Source organism: Pseudonaja textilis, chromosome Z (assembly GCF_049901715.1).
Source record: "Pseudonaja textilis isolate UNSWEBS1 chromosome Z, rPseTex1.2, whole genome shotgun sequence".
NCBI classification, from domain to species: Eukaryota; Metazoa; Chordata; class Lepidosauria; order Squamata; family Elapidae; genus Pseudonaja; species Pseudonaja textilis.
In genome coordinates, this window is record NC_142008.1 from 135,385,661 (window position 1) to 135,407,755 (window position 22,095).

At 39.1% G+C, this 22,095-nt stretch overlaps 1 protein-coding gene across 4 annotated transcripts; it reads left to right on the forward strand.

The window, feature by feature from the left end:
* Positions 1–6,752: 6,752 nt before the first annotated feature.
* SGF29 (SAGA complex associated factor 29) lies at positions 6,753–20,922 on the forward strand. 4 transcript variants are annotated; one of them, XM_026711968.2, is made up of 10 exons: positions 6,753–6,941; positions 8,520–8,598; positions 8,895–8,970; positions 10,374–10,446; positions 10,524–10,588; positions 13,712–13,841; positions 13,931–14,077; positions 17,185–17,220; positions 17,834–17,996; positions 19,974–20,922. In XM_026711968.2, exons 2-10 carry the CDS (start codon positions 8,524–8,526, stop codon positions 20,088–20,090), a joined length of 882 nt encoding a protein of 293 aa, XP_026567753.1. In that variant the 5' UTR covers positions 6,753–6,941; positions 8,520–8,523; the 3' UTR covers positions 20,091–20,922. The 4 variants fall into 4 exon arrangements, with proteins under 4 accessions (XP_026567753.1, XP_026567754.1, XP_087771706.1 ...); XM_026711969.2 differs by having other exon boundaries at positions 6,753–6,917; XM_087915580.1 differs by lacking the exon at positions 8,520–8,598.
* Positions 20,923–22,095: the final 1,173 nt, after the last annotated feature.

Below are 22,095 nucleotides of genomic sequence, written 5' to 3' on the forward strand. Positions count from 1 at the left end.
GAGCAGACTTTATGCAAGAGAATGAAAGATAACTTCCGACACTCAAACATTCTCCAGTTTGTCTAAAATCTCACCTTGAAGTTTCTGTTGCTCACATAATAGGGAAAAAATTGAAAGGTGTTGGATGGCATACCCTCTCCCCCATTTTTCAGTTGAGAGGGAGTCAATTTACAATAGATATACATAACTGCAGAAGAAGAACTATCCCATATAGCTAACTTCATATAGAGTGGATCCAAGCAACATATGGCCACCTTCAGTTTGAGATCAGATATGAAGGAAAGAAAAGAACAGAAAAGAAACGATGAAAGGGGAGGAGAGGGGAGAAGATAGTTTGAGAAAGTTTAGTCACAGAAAAGAAGGCATTAAAATAACATAAAGAGTATTTCTTTCCAGTTCATATAATTCTATCAAAAGAAGGAGAGGATCTGCCCTTCTGCAAACTTCTCAGTTGGGCATCTGGGCAAATCAAAAAATTGAAACTCCACCCGTTTATACATGTGTCACATAGGTATGCAAAAAGTGATTGGGCTTCAATTGCAGTTGCGGCCACCATTTTGAATTTTTTGACACCCTGTGGATGCCCACTATGTAGCCAGGTATGCAACTTTGTATAGAATATGGATCTATACATTCATTGTGGGCTTATCCAAAAGTTTTCAGTAGTGCAATTTTAAGAGGTTATTACTATTGGTAAACAACTGGTTGTCTGAAATAGGTGTTGGTCATGCAGAGATCTGTTGCTAGATGCTGATCTAATTATTACTCACCCCCCATTTAGATCTATACTATATTTGTGTATGCAGATTATAGTGTTGCATCTCCATGTAGATAAGTTCATCTAGTGTTTTTCAAACTCATCAACTTTAAAAAGTGTGGACTTCAGCTCCCAGAATTCCTCAGCCAGCACCCTGAATCCCACTCTGATTGTGGAAGAGATACCATATAATAATGGATCCCAGACATAATCAAGACAGTACATAAGATAAGAATTTTAGATTAGCAGTAGTAATCTAAAACACTGACCCAATCAACTAAACAATAGTTTGGATATTTGGCAAGGCATCACAATAGTTTATAATTTTTCTGTTCTTCTCAGAACCTGTGAAAGTACATTAAAGAGACTTTTATAGAGGCTTTTCATGGTATAATATCTATACTAACAAAGCAGAATATGAGTGAACCTTCAGATAGTTTAGGCAATAACAAGCCTCCAAAAAAGCAAATCTTTGAAGGTGCTACTTGCTAGTGAGCTTCAAAACTCAAATCTTACAGTGATGGTTGCATTCCAAACTGTTTCCCTCAAATATTCTATAGCAGGAGATTAAACTCCCCCCCCTTTCGCTAAACTGGATGGGGGTGGGGCCAGCTCATGAGGCATCTGACCCGTGGACCGTGAATTTGACACTCCTGTTCTACCGGAACATTTGGGGCAAGTCCAAAGTCCATGGAGCATAATAATTTAAGCAAGATTTTCTACCATTAAAGCTTGAATAATTGAAATGCATTATGAATAACTATCCAAAATCACTGTTACTGCACATTGTATGCTGCTGAGGGGCTCCTGAATGAATGGTATGGAAAGGAAAGCTCGCTGTTAAGCAATTGGTTCTGCAGAAGTCAAATGAAAGCTGTCCTAGAACATAGAACATTGAATAATAGAGTTGGAAGGGATCTTGGAGGTCTTCTGAAAGCAAGCCATGTTTTCTCTCGGTTAGCTTTGTCTAGTGAGAGCATTCATCCAAGGAACAGTTTGCCTTCAGAAGTTGTGGGTGTTCCATCAGTAGAGGCTTTCAAAAAGAGACTGGATAACAATTTGTGTGAAATGGTAGGGTCTCCTGCTTGAGCAGGGGGTTGGACTAGAAGACCTCCAAGGAACCTTCCAACATTATTATTCTGTGTTCTATGTTCAAGCTATTCCATTGGTTGATTACTCTCACCAGATGTCTCCCTTCTGGAGACTTGGCAAAGCAAGCCCAGAGAAAACATTACTTCATTTTGTATCACCTAACAACGTTAACACTACAGAGAAATCAAAGCTGCATTTTATAACCAGCCCATTAGGGTATTAATATTGGAAGCAGTAATGTTTTGTTTTTTATTGGGCAGCTGAAATTTTTTTATCAGAAATCATTAATCACCTTTTTTCATTGTTCCTTCTTTCTTTCCCCTGTTCCGGCTCATGAGTTCTGCTTTTGTTTCACAAGAAAGTCATATTAGTATATTAATAGTATACTTACGGTTAGCACTACATTTTCTCTTCTCTAAAGAAAGTGAAATTGCATTTTTAAAGTTTCATTTCCCCATTCTTTCTTGCAGCAATTGTTTTGCTTGAGATCGGTTGAAAAAGGAGTCTGGAGAAAACTCCATATACCAGGTTTTTCATGCAGTACGTGCAATAAATGCATATTTTTGTGCATGGCTTTCACAAGCATGTATGCCCAGTCTAAGAAGGGTGCAATTGATAATTAATGTGCTGTGAAGTTGGCACCAACTGCTAATGACAACATAGATAAGATGTTTTCCAGGACAATCAAGTATAACCAGGTCCTTCAGGTCTTTGAAAGGTATTCCATCATCTTTGTAATCCATTCCATCTTGTTACTGATTATCTTCTTCTTCTTTCCTTCAACCTTTCCCAGCATTAGAGCGTTCTCCAGAGAGTTGGGTCTTTGCATAATGTGTCTGAAACAGGATAATTTATATCTTGAGTAGGAATTCTGGATTGATCTTTTTTTCTGGGATGCATTTGTTTATTTTTTTCTGGCTGTCCTTGGCATTCTCAGAAGTCTTCTCCAAGACCAAAGTTCAAATGCATAAATTCTCTTCAAAGTCAAATTTTTGCTTCCATAGGTGGTCACAGGGAAAACAGTTGCACAATTCTGATCTTGAGAACAATTGTGATCTTGAGAACGGTGTAATATAATGTAAATGAAACGTTTTCATTCTTGTGAATGCAAACATAAAACATTTATTAACTATACATTTTATTTTAATGAAACAGAGTACAGGCTTAAGTTGCCTCTAATAAAGCCATAATTAGTGCTAATCATCTTATGTAATTATCTTAACGAGGCCATCACAGGTTAAGATCAACATGAAGACTAATTTATTTATTATGTTATAAAATTCATGAAATGCTTCACGAGACGATAAAGATTTTAGGCTTTCATTTCACTCCATTTTACTACAAGTCTAAGGTCCGTTAATCAGAATTGAGTACAAAAGACATGCACATTGATCCAATGTTCAGCCAATTTTGTTGTCAAAGCCACAAGTGGATGAGTTCACATATTATATTAAGTTATAATGCAGTTTGTTTGGTTTAAGTTGAGCCAATCATTCTGTTTTATAAATCATTTATAAACCACAAGGACTGGGTTTACATATCACTTTGTAATAAGCAAACAAACAATCCATATTTTGTGTTAATATGAATCTCAAGTTAGATAAGCATGTTGTGAACCTAGGAGCTAATTTTCTGAATCTGAGGTGAATTGAATTCATGCAAATTTTGTTACACAATTGGAAATCAGAAATAACTAATAATCTACTGTATATCACATAAATGTACATACTACAGTTCTGTCTGTATCTGTTTTACTTCATGAAAATGTTGTTAAAATAATTTTAAGGGAAACAAATATCATTCTATTTCTAGAAAGTTTATGTGAAATCTACGATAATTATCACAGTTAAGGTATCGCCACACTGAACTTTTGGAAGCATGGTTTTATGATGCTTAAGAAGAAGCCAAAATAATTCATCCAAGCAAAAAATCTCAGGAAGATATATATAGTAGGAATGAAGCTTAGATAACATTTAAATTCACTTTAGCTTCTGATGGATGCAGTTATGGCCCCAATAGACAGGAGAAAGGTATAACTGACTAACTGTAGGCCATTGCCCAGAGTTATATTGTTGTAAGATGGTGGCAAACAAATTTAAATAATATATTAAATATTGTAAGCATATAGCAAAGTTGTGAGGTAGTCTTAGCTAAATATTTTTTTAAAATGCTCTCCTCTGAATTTTATAGCTTCCATCCTCCAGAAAAAATAAACTTAGCAAAATAAACTCAAGTTTATAGCTGCAAAAGTATGTTGAAAAAAGAAATACAGTGAAAGCTGTAGAATTGTTTTTCAAATACCTCACTCCACTTTTCCTTCCTCTTAATAGAGACACCAAGATCCTAGATATGGCTGGTTTACAACTCCTATTGGGGGGGGGTGTCTTGACTTACCACCACAATTGAGCCCAACATTTATGTTTCTAAGTGAGAAGTTTGTTGAGTGAGTTTTGCCCCATTTTACAACTTTTCTTGCAACAGTTGTTAAGGATGCCTTTAAATTAGTCACACTGAATCTTAGGTGAATCTGACTTCCCCGTTGATGTTGCTTTTCAGAAGGTTGTAAAAAGGGATCCCGTGACCCCGGGACATTGCAAGTGTCATAGATATGAGCCGCTTGTCAAGCAGCCAAATGTAAATCACATGACATAGGGATGCTGCAATGGTCATGTGAAAAACGGTCATGTCATAAGTCACTTTTTTCAGTGCCACTGTAACTTCGAACAGTCACCATATGAACAGTTGTAAGTCAAGGACTACCTGTATATAATTTGTAAGTTAACACAAAAGCACACTAACACTTAATGGAAGTGCCCATTATAAAAACAGACCTCATATAGCATTGTTAATCATTTAGAGCAGTGTTTCTCCAATCTTTTCCCCTCATTCTAAGTCTCATTACTAGATATAGACATAGGACAGTAACTGGCATATTTTCTGATGTGAACAAGATATTATTCGCAGTATATTTTTCTTTTCTTCCCTTGTTACATGCTATGGGGCCCTTGAAATATCTAGGATCTCCAGGGAACCGTATGGCTCTCAGTTGAGAGCCATGATTTGTACAGAGTTCAACAAGAAAGAGGGTTTTGCTGCCACCTATTATACAGGTAATCCTCGACTTACAATTGGGACCGGAATTTCTGTTGCTAAATTGCAATTGTTAAGTAATTTGCACCTGATTTTATGATCTTTTTCTGCCATGGATAATAAGTGCATTACTGCAGTTGTTAAGTGAACCAAGTGGTCATTAAGTGTATCCAGCTTTTTCCCATGGCTTAGAAGATTGCAAATGGTGATCACATGACACTGGGGTACTGCCACCATTGTAAATACATGCCAGTTGCCAAGTGCTTGAATTTTGATCACATGACCGTGGGGATACTTGATGGTTGTTAAGTGTGAGGCCCGTTGTGCCATTGTAACTTCAAAGGGTCATAAAAAGTAGTTGTAAACCAAGGGATTACCTACCTATAAAAGCAGTAGCAAACTACAGTACTTCTGATGTGAACTCTGCCTTCCTGTGATTCTGATGACTAGCAGTTTTAGTTCAGCCAGTGCTGTAGCACAGAACATTATCTAGAATCAATAATGCTGGGCTGGTACAGTTTGTTCCTGAACATAATGAACTGAGTATGACTTAAGTCAACATGATGCAAATTGTCCTGAATGTGGGGAGGGAAGCATCATACTGGCCAATGAGAGAAATTAATGCAGCTAATAAAATTGTCACTGTAATTTGAGAAGGGTTTCTGCATCTGCTTGTCTATTTTTATTTTTAATGACAAAAAGTTTTCCAACGGTTCAATTAAATCTTCAACAAATGGTAAACATGATATTTGAGCCAGTCTCTCTCTCAGCCTAATCCACTCACAGGATTGTTGTTGTGGGGCAAAATGGATGCCATGTTTGCCACCTTGAGTTATTTGTAAAAATAATGAAGGCGGGATACACACAGATAGTCTGCAACTTTATTCGGCATAAATTCTTGTGGATCACAGTTCATTTTATCTAATGCATGGAATATAATCCTGGAAGGCATATGTCAACAATGTTGATTTATTGATGTTTCAGCTGTTCCATATTGTGGTTTGATCGGTTATATGTCTTAATCTTAGTATTTGTTTTTGTTTTGTAATTGCATTAATCCACTGCAATATGCTTGCTACAAAAAAGAAGCATGTTCTCCGCAGGAATCTCTCACTTTTTGCAATTTATTTGCAGCGTTTTTTGGAGACATTGTTTTGATTTTGAGAATGCCTGTTGACTGTAATTGTTTTCGTATCAATTCCGTGTTAGGTTTCATGCTTGCAATTCTGTAACGCTTACTTATAAGTAAACTTAAATGAGTATGACTTATCTCCAAGTAAACTCCATACGGAAATATATATTCTCCCCCTTTTTACTTTCTCCTCCCGATTTGCACGCGAAGTAACAACTTTTTAGAAAATGTTAGTATTGTATGAACCGCGAACGCATCTCAAAAACCTCAAGGTTTGAAAAGATAAGCCATGCGCTCTGGAACAAATCCGCGCTTGAAAGTAAACCAAAGAGCATGCGTCGATCAACAAAAACTACAATTCCCAGGAGGCTGTTAGCTTTTGGAAATAATAAATTATTCCACAATCCTGCTTTTGGGTAGATTTTTAATTCTTTATCCCGCTGTAGAGGTCTACTTGGATATATCTTGTTCCTCATGACCATGTTCCGAATTAGTTAAAAAAAAAAGATTGGGAAGAACAACGCAGAAATAGACAGAACTATTTTTTAGAGTGGTTCTTTTGTGTGTGGGGGGGGGGGCTGGGGTGTGTGTGGGGGGAGGAGCGAAGTCACCAAAGCGCATGCGCAAAATAGCCCGTGAACGGGAAATTGATTCCGCGGATTGCGCGTGCGTTAACTTCCCACCGCTCACTGCGCACGCGCCAGTCACCTAGCTGTAGGAAGTCCGCTGTGCGAGGTTTCTGCGTCATTTTCAGGCGCGCGTACCGCCTTTATTTATTTATTTATTTATTCATTTATCGTTTATCGAACTTGAGTCGAGCGTTATTCTGCAAACGGATTTTAAACGGTAGGGGATCAAGGGTTTGCCGAGGTAATGGGAACTTACCTGAATAAGGGGGTGAAGAAGTGTATAATTGTACTGATTATAATTGTGTTGTGTCGCCCCCTACTGGTTTCCTTTGCATGTTGAGGATTTATTCTGTGTTGCGGCGTGCGTGGTCGATCATTCCAATACAGGTAGTCCTCGACTTGCAACAGTTCATTTAGTGACCGTTCAAAGAGACAACGCTATTTGAAAGAAGTGACTTATGACCATTTTTCACACTTGCGACCATTGCAGGAATCCCATAGTCACGTGATCAAAAAATCATGCTTGGCAACTGATTCGTTTATGATTGTGTCCCAAGACCATGTAATCTGCTTTTGCAACCTCCTGACAAGCAAAGTCAAGGGGTGGGGGGAGATCCAGATTTACTTAATATACGCAATGATTCAGTTAACTGTGGCAAAAAAAGTCGTGAAGTGGGGCACTTAGCAAATGTTTCACTTAGCAACATAAATTTTGGACTCAATTGTGGTGGTGGTAACTCAAGGACTACCTGTATATAGTGATGCCCCTTCTTTCAACCAATGCATCATGAGAATACTGTATTGTATTTTGAAGGAGATAGCAGATTCTCCTGTTTTCTTTGGATGTTACAAATGAAAGGTCATATTCTTCAATATTCAGTGAAAATGTACCAAGTAACATGTTTCTGACAGCAAGCGCATAAATTGCAATTGTCTGAATGCATCTTATCCTGTAAATGTGCATATTGGATTTGCAAATAATAGTTGGAAGTCATATATGTATTTATTACTTTCCAGAGGGATGGCTTTTACTGTCTGTTGGGGTGTAAATCTGCTTCCAGAACTTTTAGGCCAACCAGGGTGGGATGCTTGGTTGATAAGGATATTAAAGTTCTACTTTGTTCATGCCAAGGAGACAACAGTTCTCAGGGTGAAGTTGAATAAAATGAAGCTAAAAGCAGACATTAAAATGGTCAATTTAAACTAGCAAATTCTGCTTTTAAATTAAAATATGCACCTCATATCTGCTGAGAATTCAGAAAATAAGTACATTTAATTCAGTTTATTCCACAAAATATAAGCACAAGAATACAAGATGAAGCTGTTCCTGAGGCTATTTTACCTAATAAAAATAGATGGAAACTTTCCCAAAGATTCTAGACAGACTTTATTTATTCGTTTGGATTTCTTGTTTCTAAAGTCCATACTTATTAGATGGCCTTTAATAAACACACAGAATTGTTTTACTGTATTTATAAGCAAGATCTTTGCTATTTTGAAGATTAAAGTTAGTTCTTCCCATGATACAGGAAAACACTATTACTTTATTATGAACATTTATTTACACCAAATGTAGGATATGCTAAGAGTACTGTCTGTGGAGATTCTCAATCATCCTGATCATAGTTGTCTTAAATATGCTCTTTTAAAAGGTAACGACTGTTTTTTTCCAGTTGCCTTTTGAAATAGTACCTTTGAGACTAGAAGTACTGTATTCCTTTATTAATGGTTTAAGATTTAGCAGTGCATTCTTTCCAGAATGTTATAATGGCAGTTGATTTGAGAGAAATTCCTTTCTTCCACCTTACGTTTCCTTCAGCAACATGGCTTTGGTATCAGCTGATTCCAGAATTGCTGAACTCTTAGGAGAACTGCACCAGCTTATCAAACAGACCCAGGTAATGTGAATTTTCCCCCTGGAATATTTAGGCCTGTATGTGACACAAATCTTACTTAGTTTGTCATAGCCAATGATGAGGAAAAGAGAAAGCTTTTCTTTTGCTTTCTTAGAAAGGGACAGTATCTTTTCATTAGGTCCACATCTTGTTTTAGTAATGTACCAAACAGTAATAATATAATGATGAGAGGAGGGCATGAAACTGCTGTGATAGGATAACTTCAAGGAATGCACTATGTCTGCTAAAATAAAAATCATATTGTCCAAATAATCAACCAGAAACTTTTTTGTTGCTAGGAGGAACGATCAAGAAGTGAACATAATCTTGTGAATATCCAGAAAACACATGAACGGATGCAGACAGAGAACAAGAGTGAGTGGAAAATGCCAGCCTTATAACACTTTCCTTAGAAATCTTTTGTGATGCAACATTTTGAGTCTGTTGTGTTCTCCAAGTCCTATAGTCAACTGAGTCAGTGTATTCAATTACCATTACTCTTTAACAACTGCCAATAGTTGCAATAGCCATGGAGGTTCTGAAGCCTATAGGCAGTGGGATTCATTGTTTGCTGGATCTAGAAGGCAGCAGGCCAGAGAAATTAAACAATTTGGTGGCTGCAGAAAGAATACTCTGGAGTTGGAAAAGGGTTGAGAGGAAAACTTTCTAGCCTTTGCTAGGAAATCTTGAATTGGAAAATGTTCTGGTCAATTGCTTGTGCATATTAAATTATTTGCAGATGATTCTTAGGGCTACTCACTCATTCTGAATTCTACCTCACAAGAGATCAACTTGCAAAGTGTGTTTTGTGAATGAAATACTATGATCTATTTTGAAGATTGAAGATTAATATTCCTTCAGTAATGAATAATGAATGATTATATCATTGAAATAGATACCCAGTTTAAAAGTACATTATTATTTTTCCCCACCCACAATTCAATTATGGTTCTCTCAACCTGCACTGATTAATAAAATGGTGCATTTTAAATTATTTTAAAAAAAGGAAAACAGACAACAGATTGAATTTATACAGAATTACATATAATATAGAGTACTTCATCTAGCTAATGAATGGGCTTCCCATGACTTACTGAGTATTGTAGAAAATTAAACTGGTTGGGCTGTTGCTACATATCAGAATAAGTGATCTTATATTTTTTTAGGCCTTAGAACTTTCCCATTTCTTCTATATGAGACACCCTTAGTCAAAATAGGATTTTTCCAGTATATGTGGAATATGTGGTATATTTGATTTTAACTTAATATGTCAGGTGAGCCTAATGTCACTTCTAGATTTTAGATTATGTTGTTATAGTGTTGTATTGATTCAGTTTTAATTTATTCAAACAAACTTGATGAAACAAACCTTGGCTTAGAACATCCATGGAGATTCTCAGTCATCCAGGACATGGTTGTCCCAAAGGTGCTTTTTGAGGAGGCAATTGGACTGTCTTGTTTTTCTCTGAAGACGTTTCATTTCTCATCCAAGAAGCTTCTTCAGCTCTGACTGGATGATGGGGAGTGAAAGGATTTATATTCCTTGCAGACAGCTGATCATTTCCATTCTTTTAGAATCATTGAAAATAAATCCTTCCATTCCACACCACCCAGTCAGAAGTGAAGAAGATCCTTGGATGAGAAGTGAAATGCCTTCCGAGAAAAACAAGAAAGTCCAGTTGCCTCCTGAAAAAGCACCTTTGGGACTTGGCTTAGAAAAATAGGGAAACTAGATTTCTATGGGAACTCATTATTACCTCCCTGTATTTCTTCTTTAGTCTCTCCATATTATCGGACGAAATTACGTGGCCTCTATACAACAGCTAAGGCTGATGCAGAAGCTGAATGCAAGTGAGTATATCTAAATTGCATGCTTCTGAAAAGAGAAGGCAACTCCTTTTCATTTTGCTTCTTTGCCCTCTACCCAGCATCCTCCGCAAGGACTTGGACAAGATTGCTGAGATAAAGTCTCTTTTGGAAGAACGGCGAATTGGTGAGTGCTGAAAAACTCTGATTAAGGAAGAGCAAATGGGTTGCTTGAGCTTTTGCAAAAGTGTTGGGTGCTATCCCTAAGATTTAAAAAGTTTTAATTATTCAAGCAGCCTAAAAAAACAGGATGCATATGCATTTTTGGGGCGGACTTCTCTTCAATTAATAAAGGTAGTCCTCAAGTATAATAGCAATTGGGATCAAAAATTTTGCTGCTAAGCGATGCAGTTATAAACTGTGACTGCATTGCTTAGTGATAACGATCCCTACATGCCAATGTCCATTAACTGAATTGCAGCAGTTGTTAGGCAAGGACATCCTCCCAACAAGGAGACATGGTGGCTCAGTGGCTTAATGACGCTGGAGATGGTTCTCAGTTCTGGTAATATGAGCCCTAGCATTGAATGTCAGGGTGAGTTCCTGTCACTCACCTCGGCTTTTGTCCACTTAATAGTTCGAAAGCATGTTCTATGCAGGAAGATAGATAGGTACCACTTCGGAGGGGGGAGACAAACTGATGCTCTGTGCAGGCAGTCAGTTCCTATCGTTCTGAATCTTCCCGCTTGAACACCTGCTTATGAGGCAGTTCTGGAAAGGGAGTGGGCCTTGGGTGATGCTGCAGGAAAACACATTTGTCTTTCCAGTGTGAAGCCAGCTCTCCCTCCTGTGGGACACCTTGGGAAGCACCCAATTATTGCCTGTAAGTGGCCTGGTACCTTGGGAACCCAAACTAGTACTCTGCAATAGCATTGTGGTCTTCTGGCTACTGTAACAACGCCATACACTAATAATAATACTTGCAACTTCCAGTTGGCTTCCCACAACTAAAGTCAATGGGAAGCCACCTGGGAGTTGCAAGTCACAAGCGGCTTGCAAGCAGGCAGGCAGATAAGTGGTTGTTGCCAGGTGAGGGAGAGAATGTGAGGGATGTGAAGCTTAGGAGGATGTGCAGGGATGCATAAATGAGCAGATGGGCTTGGGGAAATGGTGTGGGTGGGAGAGACTTATCCCAGAGACTTGCAATCTTCCTTGCTGGCATTCCCATTGATGGGAAGCCCATCAGGGAAGGTCACACATGGCAGTCACGGCTTGCAGAGCGCAACAACCAATTTTAAGTATCAGCTGGTTGCTAAGTGCCCAGATTGCAACCATATGATTGCAGAGGTGCTGGGATGAATAGAACTTTGAGAACCAGTCTTAACCACCATTTACTCAGCACCGTTGAAACTTTAGTCACTGAACAAACGGTCATAAGTCAGAGACAACCCATAGTCAAGTCTAGTCCTTTCAGATCTGGACTGCAAACATTTAGTCAACCACTAAAGTCAATGACTACCAGATGGTAGCAAATAGATATACAGTTTAATGCTTTGCTGCCAATTAGTGATTATCTATATTTTTGCAGTCCAGGTTGTGCCAGAAAGAAATTGAATAAGAATTCGTTGCTCCTTCCAAGAAATAGGTAGAAAAATTGGGAAAAGATGAAGTGTTATTTTGATGAAGCTAATTGGCTTCTGTTACTGGGTTAAAAAAAATCATTCTAAAGCAAAGTTTGTCTTTAAGTATATTTGAGGAACAAACATAGGGAGCTGTGAGGGCCAAATCAAATCAAATCAAACCATTATTGTCAATGCATAACATGTGTAGAATGAAACTAAATGAGCCTCCCTCGGTGCAGCCCCCTCAAAACACAAAATACACCTCAATAACTCAATAAATGAAAGAAATAGAATCCCTAAACCAAAATAAGTAATAACTAACACACATTCCCATATACCTACATGTATGTAACATTATATTACACCGGTATGAACATGTTGTGCTGACCCTGCAAATCTGTCATATTAAACCTAATTGTGGTGTTATGTTGAGTTCTGAAGTACCATATCCTACATCCAATCATGTTCTGTATTTTAAGTTTTTAGGCTCACTATCTTGTTTACAAACCATTATGGGGGAGACAACACAATCCAGTTGTAAAGTCAAAACCAAGCAAATTACATTCCAGCCACAGATAAGTGAGCAAACTCTTTGGATTAGGCATGTTTCATACTTTTAAACTGGATGAAACCAGGAATCGTGTAAAGCAGCCAACAGGAAGGAAGATAGAGTGCATGGGGCTGAGAAAGAAACATAAAACGTACACCCCCCTCAGTGGCTGCTGTAGGAGGCCATGGGGGCTGAAAATAGACCCCCCACAGCCCATTTTCGGCCACCAGACTGCTGTAGGAGGCCGTGAGGGCCAAAAATGACCCACGTGCATCTCCCATGGCCCATTTTGATCAGCAGAGGCACCATGGGCTGGTCCTTTGTTATTTCCAGGCCAGCCCCGTGGGGCCAGATTTAAGCACCCCATGGGCCTTAAGCAGGGGTGGGATTCAAATTTTTTAACAACCGGTTCTGTGGGTGTGGCTAAGTTGGTGGGTGTGACTTGGTGGTCATGTTACTGGCCTGGGCATGGCCAACTCAATATCACTCACATCGAGGTACGCATCTCACCTAGCCTTTTATGACTGTGGGAATACTGCAACAGTCGTGAGTGTGAAAAATGGTCATAAGTCACTTTTTTCAGTGCCCTTGTAACTTTGAATGGTCACTCCACACAAGCAAAGTACCAGCAAAGGAGGGAAAGAAAACTCCAGAGAAGTTCCAGGGACAGGAAGTCTAGTCCTGCCAAGAATTTAATAAGGGTTAACGGAGAGGCAGTTTCTGTAAGCAACACCAGAATGTTTCCTTCCTGCCTTCCTTACAGGATTAGGCCAGTAATTTCTTCTAACAACCGGTTCTCCGAATTGCTTAGAATGTTAACAACCGGTTCTAGCAAATAGGTGCGAACTGGTAGAAACCCACCCCTGGCCTTAAGTTTGACACCCCTGTTGTAGAGCATAAAGTTACTGTGTTCTTGATATGGAAGTAAATTTGATTGACAGGTTCATCTAAACGCTGGGAAGCTGCCTGCAAAGTTTATTTCCTTGGAATATTGAAAGTGTGTTTTTTTTTTTTTAATTAAACCATAAGTCTGGTTTTGCCTTGGGTTGATTGATTCATATTGCATTATATTGGTTGAGACACTTCCATCCATAATTATAGTTGCACTTTTCTGGTATGCTTCCCTCTCTTCTCACAGCTGCCAAGATTGCTGGTCTCTACAATGACTCTGAGCCGCCACGTAAAACCATGCGCCGTGGAGTGCTGATGACACTTCTCCAGCAGAGCGCCATGACTCTTCCATTGTGGATTGGGAAGCCTGGAGAAAAGTAATTGCTGGGAAGGTCTGGTGGGCTAAGAGCATCTGAAGTCACTCTTCCGCCATGAATTAGGCCCTTTTGTCTGATTTCTTGTGCAGGCCACCTCCCCTTTGCGGTGCCATCCCTGCCTCTAGTGATTATGTGGCCAAACCAGGAGATAAAGTGGCAGCTCGTGTCAAGGCTGTTGATGGGGATGAACAGTGGATCTTGGCTGAAGCTGTGAGCTACAATCATGCCACCAACAAGTGAGTATATATGGGACTATAATAGTGACATTGAGAGTCTTCAGGCTGTGGTTATTTAAAAAAATTAATAGATAGAATTTCTACATTAACAGATAGCGTTTTGCTAATTAAGAACAGTGGTTGTTTCTATATCATAGCAGTGGAGAAGGCAATCCCATCCACCAGACCAGCCTGGTGGATGCCGAAAACAGCTGAAAGTGTGGCATTCACACCCTAGAAGTTACAGTAGTTTACAGGGACAGAATTGCCTGCAATTCTCGTTACTCGTTGCTTCTAAGCACACGTTTCCCACAATCTTCCAGGGCTTGGATGCCACACTTTCAGCAGTTTTTGACACTGCTTGGTTTCCCCACCCCTGCCAGTCTGGTCTGGTCTAGTATGGGGGGTGGAATTGCTTTCCACCTTCCTTCCACCACACCACAAATGGAATTGACCATTCCCCAAGCCACGCACGCTGCTGTCAAAAGTAGATCCCAGGTGCTGCTGAACAGAGAAAAAGCGGAGCGAGGGAAGGAAAGGAGGAGCATGGAGAAGAAAGAGGGAAAGTGGTGCATCCCAGCCAGCCGGGCACCGAAGTACCGCCACTGCAGCAAGAGGAGAGGTGTGTGTGTGTGTGTGAGAGAGAGAGAGAGAGAGAGAAATCTGATTCAATGTCGGAGAGTTATACCAGGATTGGCGGTGTTCTCTTTATCTCTTTCCCGCCCCCCCCCCCTTCCCCAGTTTTGATAAGATTGTTCTCTCACCTCACCTCGTGGCAGCCAACAGCCATTCTCTCCACGTTGGCTTGTAGCTGATCCAAGGCACACAGGCAGATGCCCTTTTGGGCATCTGGCTCCCTCTACCTCCTGCAGTCAGCCTCTGTGCGGTCTCCTCTTCCTGTATGTACGAGGGAGTGAAGGTGCTGGGTTGGGCCTTGTGATTAAAAAAAGAAACAGACATATCCCCAAAATAAGCTTAAAGAAGATAATACCGGGTCTTATTTTCAGGGAAACATGGTACAGTGTGTGTGGATGTGTGCATACATAATTTATATGGATACTTGATTTCCTTATTGATAGGCCCTAGTTTGTGCGAGTTGAAAGAAAAGTTTACAATGCTATCTCGCGTATGGATTCCCCACAGGAATCCATACGCGATGACCCATGACTGCTGTGCCAAGCCTGCTATGAATCATACTGTGAAGTATGAGGATGGCACGGCAGTGGTGGGGTTTATCTGGGATGACATGAAGATTCTTGTAGGGAGGAGGTAAAAGCTTTAATGGACTGGGTGAAATACCTGGCTTTGAATGTTAACAAAACAAAGGAGGTCATTGTTGAATTCAAAAAGAGCCAGTATAGTCATACTCTACTTCATATCAAGGCTACAGCTGTGGAAGTGGTTCAATAGGATCTGGGAGTACAGATAACTAACTGTCTGGTCTCTCGACACATCATCCTTAGTGAAGCGTGCAAATCAGCGTCTGCATTTCCTGCGTCAGTTGAAGAGAGCACATCTTTCTCCTTCTGTCCTGGCCACTTTTTACAGAAGCATGATTGAAAGCCTTTTAACAAACTGCATGACTGCCTGGTTTGACGGTCACAATGCCTCAGAAAATCCCTACAGAGAGTGATAAGGACAACCGAGAAGATTATAGGAAACTCATTTCCTGTTATTCAGGATACTGCTTATAAGCATTATGTGCTTAGAGCTCAAAGCATCGTTAGAGACCCCGCACACCCACCTCATGGTCTGTTCCTGTTGCTCCCTTCTGGGAGGAGGCTTCAAAGTATCTATAGCAGGACTACTAGATTCTGTAACAGCTTTGTTCCTTATGCCACCTGTCTTGTAAACTCAGTGTATTTGTATACATCCAAACTAGATTGTGATGTTTCTCTGAGTCATATATGTGTGTTTGAGTGAGTATATGCCAGAGGTGGTATTCAGCAGGTTCTGACCAGTTCTGGAGAACCAGTAGCAGAAATTTTGGGTAGTTCGGAGAACCGGCAAATACCACCTCTGAGTGGAGATTTTACAGTATCCTTCCCCTGCCACGCCCACCAAGCTACCCCCACAGAACCTGTAGTAAAAAAAAATTGAATCCCACCACTGGTATATGCATAATGATTATCTTTTGAGAGCTGAATGCAACAAAATTTCATTTTAATGTATGCTGATTAGTGTACATTTAATGCGACAATAACTTTTTTTATTCTATGTGCTTCATGCCTATTGAGCCTAAACTACGACATTAATATGTGCAAGGACCCAAAAGAGATTCCTGTCTGAGAAGTCAGAAATGTGTTGTATTGATTTTGAAAACATGGCAGAACCATCTTTTTCAAAAAGGACTTCATAGGCTTACTAGATTTATATGTCATCCCAGATCCTTTCTTCTTTAGCCTTCGTCTCGTTTTTCAACAGCCACCATTTTCTCAAGTTGAAATAGAATGGTCCTAAGACAGGATGAGAATAGGAGAAGGCAGAAAAGAGAAACTAAGTTGGTCAACAGTTTAAAATCATTGATTTCCTGGGATCCGTTTTAGTCAGGGACTCCAATTTTCCTAATTTAAATATTGCTAACAGAGGCTCCAGATTTAGGTTTCAGAGGGTTGGGCAGGGGGAGAGTGTCCAGTTAGTCCTGCTCAGTCATAGCTTTTGGTCTCTCAGTCGTGTCTCCCCATGCTAACAAAAAGGCTGCGGATTCTTATGTGCTAAATCATTACAATGTTAAAGAAGTCCGTATTAAACCATTCTGCAGGTTATTCCTACTTCAAGGAAGGTCTCTTTCCTTTCACTGCAGTACCAGAAATGGCTGCAGAGCTTCATTGATGATATACATGCTAAAATTTAAACAATAGACAAGATTCTGTGCTGGTAATTGTTATTATTGGTTATCTTTATAGTGTGCACTAACCACATTTTTCCAGGAAGGTTGCAAAGTTTTACTGGTATGCTTTAACTTTTCATTCTAATCTGAACAAATAAACAAATGAAAGGAAGGTGGATTTTGACTTTTTAACTATTCCATGGATGTATTGTGCAAGAATTCATTTTGGTAACTTTTTCTCTGGGAGCATTCCATTTGGATTGCTTCAAACTCTCATTCACCATTTTCTCTTCTTCAGATACGAGGTGGATGACATTGATGAAGAAGGAAAAGAGTAAGTGATGAAGGGATTGTTATAAAGATAGAAATGCACCTTATGAGGCCCCAGGTCCTAGAACCTTTGAAAGCAGAGATTTCCAAAATACTTCTCAAAATTTCTAATGTGATTAGGGGAAGATTAAATATATGTCAGTAGTGCATGCATATTCATTTTTTAAACCTTAATTATATTTATAATTAAAATGAAACATATGTATATTTTATTTATTTAATTTCCTTAGGCATCTATCTCAATCAGTGACTCTGGGCAGCCAACATCATAAAAACATTAAACAATAAAGAGTAAATACATATGGTTGCCAAGTAAATATTGCAATAAATATTAATATAGCCAAGAAATGGGGCCCTTAACACACTTGGGGACCCAGCCCCCAGCACATAACTAGGTCTTTGTAGCTTTGTAAAAGTCCAGCAGGGTTGGGTCATCTTGATATTTGATGGGAGAAAGTTCAGAAGAGAACATTGCAAGTTTTGGGGAACCCTGAGTGTTCCCCAGTCTTCTTCCTGAAATTCACCTGTGTCCCTCAGCACCTCCCCCCACATATTTTCCCCTTGAATTATGGGGGTTTATGAGAAATCTGCACATCTTGACTTCTGCTTTTCCACAGGCGTCATACCTTGAGCCGGCGTCGCATCATCCCTCTGCCTCAGTGGAAGGCCAATCCTGAAACAGACCCAGAGGCCTTGTTCCAGAAGGACCAGTTAGTCCTTGCCTTGTACCCACAAACCACCTGCTTCTATCGAGCCCTTATCCACGCTCCACCTCAGCGGGTAAGGACAAGGCCGTAAGAGTTTTCCTCAATAAATGGTCCAGAGTGTAATATTCTGCAACTGGTGTTAGAATGGCTCATGCAGATCCACCTGATAGAATAGCTGACCTGTCCTTCTGTCTGACCAAAGGCCCATTGAGTCCTGGTCTAAAGAACCTCTTGGTCTGGCCCGTAGCTCTTTCTCCTAAGCTGTTCTCTAGGTAATAATTACAGAGTAACTCTGTTGATACTAATAGAGCAGGAATCCCTGGTCTGTGGCCTAGTGCCAGGCCACAGCCCATTTAGAATTGGACCGCAGAAATGATGGGTGAGTGTGTGCTCACATGGGCCCGTGCCCAAAGCTGCATTTGTGAAAGCAGCACACATGCGTAAAACCATTTCTTCTCCCCACCCCACCCCACCCCCCACCCCACTGCCTCCGCTGGTCTGCCAAGTGAGGAAGTTTTGGGAATCCTGTAATAGAGCATCAAACCGTAGGTTGCTAGCATCTTATCAACGGAGAAGCCAGCAAAGTAATTTATCTTTCCTGGAGTAACATGTTAAGGACTTTGCTGGTTTAAATAGAACCAGGTGTGGATGGAGCAGGAGTTTAAAAAAATTTAACAGAAAGCTATCAACATTATTCGCCAACGTTTAATAGTAATCTAATAGCAGGGAGAGAAGGAGCCTGAAAACTGCACAACATTAGCCAGGACGCTATCTCAGACTCTAGTTTGCTTGGGTGGAGTAGAGCAGAACAGAACAGAATAACAGAGTCTGAAGGGACCTTCAGACAAATATTTGTCCAACCCCCTGCTCAGGCAGGAATTCCTATACTATTTCAGACAAATGGTTGTCCAATCTCTTCTTACAAAATTGGAGCATACAACTTCTGGAGGCAGGTTGTTCCACTGATTAATTGTTCTAACTGTCAGGAAATTTCTCCCTAGTTCTAAGTTGCTTCTCTCCTTGATGAGTTTCCACCCGTTGCTTCTTGTCCTGCCCTCAGTTGCTTTGGAGAATAGCCTTTTCTTTGTGGCAACCCCTTGTCTTCCCTCCAAATCAACTACCTCTAAAAATTCTTTACAGAAAATTGCTCTCAATTTATTTATTTTCACCATCTCATTTTGCCAAATTCAAAATCCTTGATGTTTTCTTCAGCACTGGAATTTCACCTGATCAGTGTTACATTGCTTTGCCCCTTAGCTATTGTATTCCTGGTTTAGCAGGAATATCCGTCTCTGTCTTAAATTAGTAATGCAAAAAGAAAGGAAATAGATTTGAAAGTCAAGCTTTCTAAGAAAAAAAGAAGCTAAATAACAATTAGCTGAGGAACAACAATAGGAGATGTTACATTCTGCATCAATAACAATTATTTTAAATGTGCTGAGACATAATGGTGAAGTAGCTAAGTTGCTAGGGGAAGGAAAAATATATCTTATTAGATCTATGAATGCAGAGGCATATAATTGGGGTTGCTACTTCATTATACATTACATGTTTTATGATAATTATGAAATTTGAGATATAAGCTTCAAGAGATGGATGGATTAGATAGAAAGAGAGAAAGACAAAGAGACAGATGAGAGAGCGAGATCAAAGGCAGATTAAAAGTTCAAAGAATTTTCTTCCATCAACAGTTGGCAAATGACTGTTACGAAGATATGTATCAGTGCATGTTCTTTGTAGCTCTGGATACAGGAAAGCAGGAATCTCTTTGAACATTTTCCTAATCCTTTCATAATTGGGGTCTAAAAAGGTTCTGTGTGTATCAGTAAGATGCAGCTGTCTATTAAAAAGACAGTTCAGTACTGCAGGAGTGAAATGTGGAAATGGCTTGAAAAGTGTGGGACAGAACAGGAAGAAGGGAGATAGAGGGAGATGAAGCAAGGAGAAGCATGAAAAGAAAAGGAGCTGCTTAATAATCCAGTGGAGAGCATGAATGAATGGCCATCCCTCTGTAGGAGGTAACTAAATCCGTTCTTTTTCTTGGCTTCAGCCCCAAGATGACTACTCGGTCCTCTTTGAAGATACCAGCTATGCAGATGGCTACTCTCCCCCTCTCAATGTAGCTCAGCGCTATGTTGTGGCTTGCAAAGAAACAAAGAAGAAGTGACATTGCCCTGCACCAAGAGCTTGGTGAGGAACAAGGTCTATTCCAGTGAACTTCTGCAGAGGGACAGTGAATGAAGCAGGAAGCAACAGAAGCCCATCAAGAGCAGGAGTTTATGAATCTAAGAAGTTTGCCTTCCAATACAACACAGTCAGCTTTGTGAAAAATAATTACATGATTACTTCCAAAAATTAATTACCACGGCAGGAATAAATAGTTGCTTTCAAAGCAGCTACAATTCTTTGAGTAAAGAAAAGACAATTGTTTGCTATTTGTCAGTTTTGTTATTTAGATTTTTAAATTTTTCCGTCTTGCAGCTGTTTTATTTTATTTAGGCTGTCCTTTTGACATGCCTCAGATTAATGAAGTATTACTTTAGATTCTTTTCCAGTTATTTTTTTCCCCTGTATTAAGAAGATTGCAAAAGATCATGCCTTGGAGAAAAGATTTGGAATTAAACCCCGCAATTGAAACACAAGGACTTGACCTGAATTTCTAAAGGAAAGTAGGAGGGGATTGGGGAATTTATTTTTATTATGGTGTTAAAAGGATGACTGGTCAGCTATGGAAAGTAGTTTTATTGTTTCTATTGCACATTTTCCAATTTCATTCATTTCACCATTTGCAAAAAAAAAAAAAATTAAATCAAAGGGGTATAGCTATTCTGATGTGACTAGAATTTCAATAGAATCTTTTTCAAAAATTGGAACATTTTCAAAACTAGGGGTGATGACATGGAACTAGTCTCAAAACAACAGATTGCATAATTTTATTTTATTTATTGCATAATTGTAACATTTAAACCACACAAGAGTAAAAATATAAAAAGCAAAGTAGAAAAGAAGTAACTAATAAAAAACATGCTATGAAGAAAAAAATTCATAATGCATTCAATAATAATTGCCTTCAATAGAAATTATACAATCAACAGTTTTAAGAAGTATGTTAAAGCAGAGCATATCTATATAATATTTTTTTAAAAAAATTATTGGTAAGTGCAAAACACCCGATAATGGCAGCTCTCAATCTCTAGAATTTTCAACGGGAAGAATTATGGAGCTAGAAATTGTATTTCCAGAAAGGGGACATTGTAAACATTTGATTTATTTCTTCGTTCCCTACAGTTTAGAAAAACCCTTAAGCGGCGTAACATCATTCTTCATCTAATGAGACTCACTTTGCATCCTAAAAATGTTCTCTTACTGCTTCAGATAATACTACCTAACAGACCAGATTTTTTTTCTTAGACTTCAAAGTATCGTGATCAAGAGTTCTTAGAATTTTAAAAACTTGTACCTGTGTATAAAACTTTTTGGCCAAATAAAAATTGTCCCAACGGTGCTTTTTTAAAAGATAACTAGATTCAAAAAGCAACTGGACTTCTTGGTTTTTTTCCTTGAAAATGTTTCACTTCTCATCCAAGAAGTTTCTTCAATTCTTCAGAACTGAAGAAGCTTCTTGGATGAGAAATGAAACACTTTCAAGGGGAAAAAAACCAAGAAGTCCAGTTGCTTTTTGAAAAGCACCTTCATGACTCGGACGATTAAGAATCTCCATAGACATTTTGCCCAATAAAATATTTATAAACTTAGGGGGAAATGGGAAAAAGGACAGCATTGTTTCTTTGTAAAGAGAGCTGTTTATGCAAATATTCAAAAATAAATTCTAGTTGGTATCAGCTAGAAATGGCTTTTTTACCTACCAAATTTTTGAAGAGATTTATTTTTGTTTAAAAACAGAAACAATAGCTGTCATATAAATGTTTCATGTGACCCTTTGTTGTTGAGGAAATTGACAAAAAATTCATGACACAATGTTCCTCAATAAATCAAGCTTGAACTGAGAATAAACAAAATCTTACCAAATAAACATGGGCTTGCTACCACCTGTCAGTTTTCTTTTGTTTCAGGAGGTTGTGAGAGGATAGGAATGGGGGGATGACCTAAAGTTACTGCCCTGAATAAAATTAATCAATAGACCAGCAGGTTGAAAGGCTCCTACTATTATT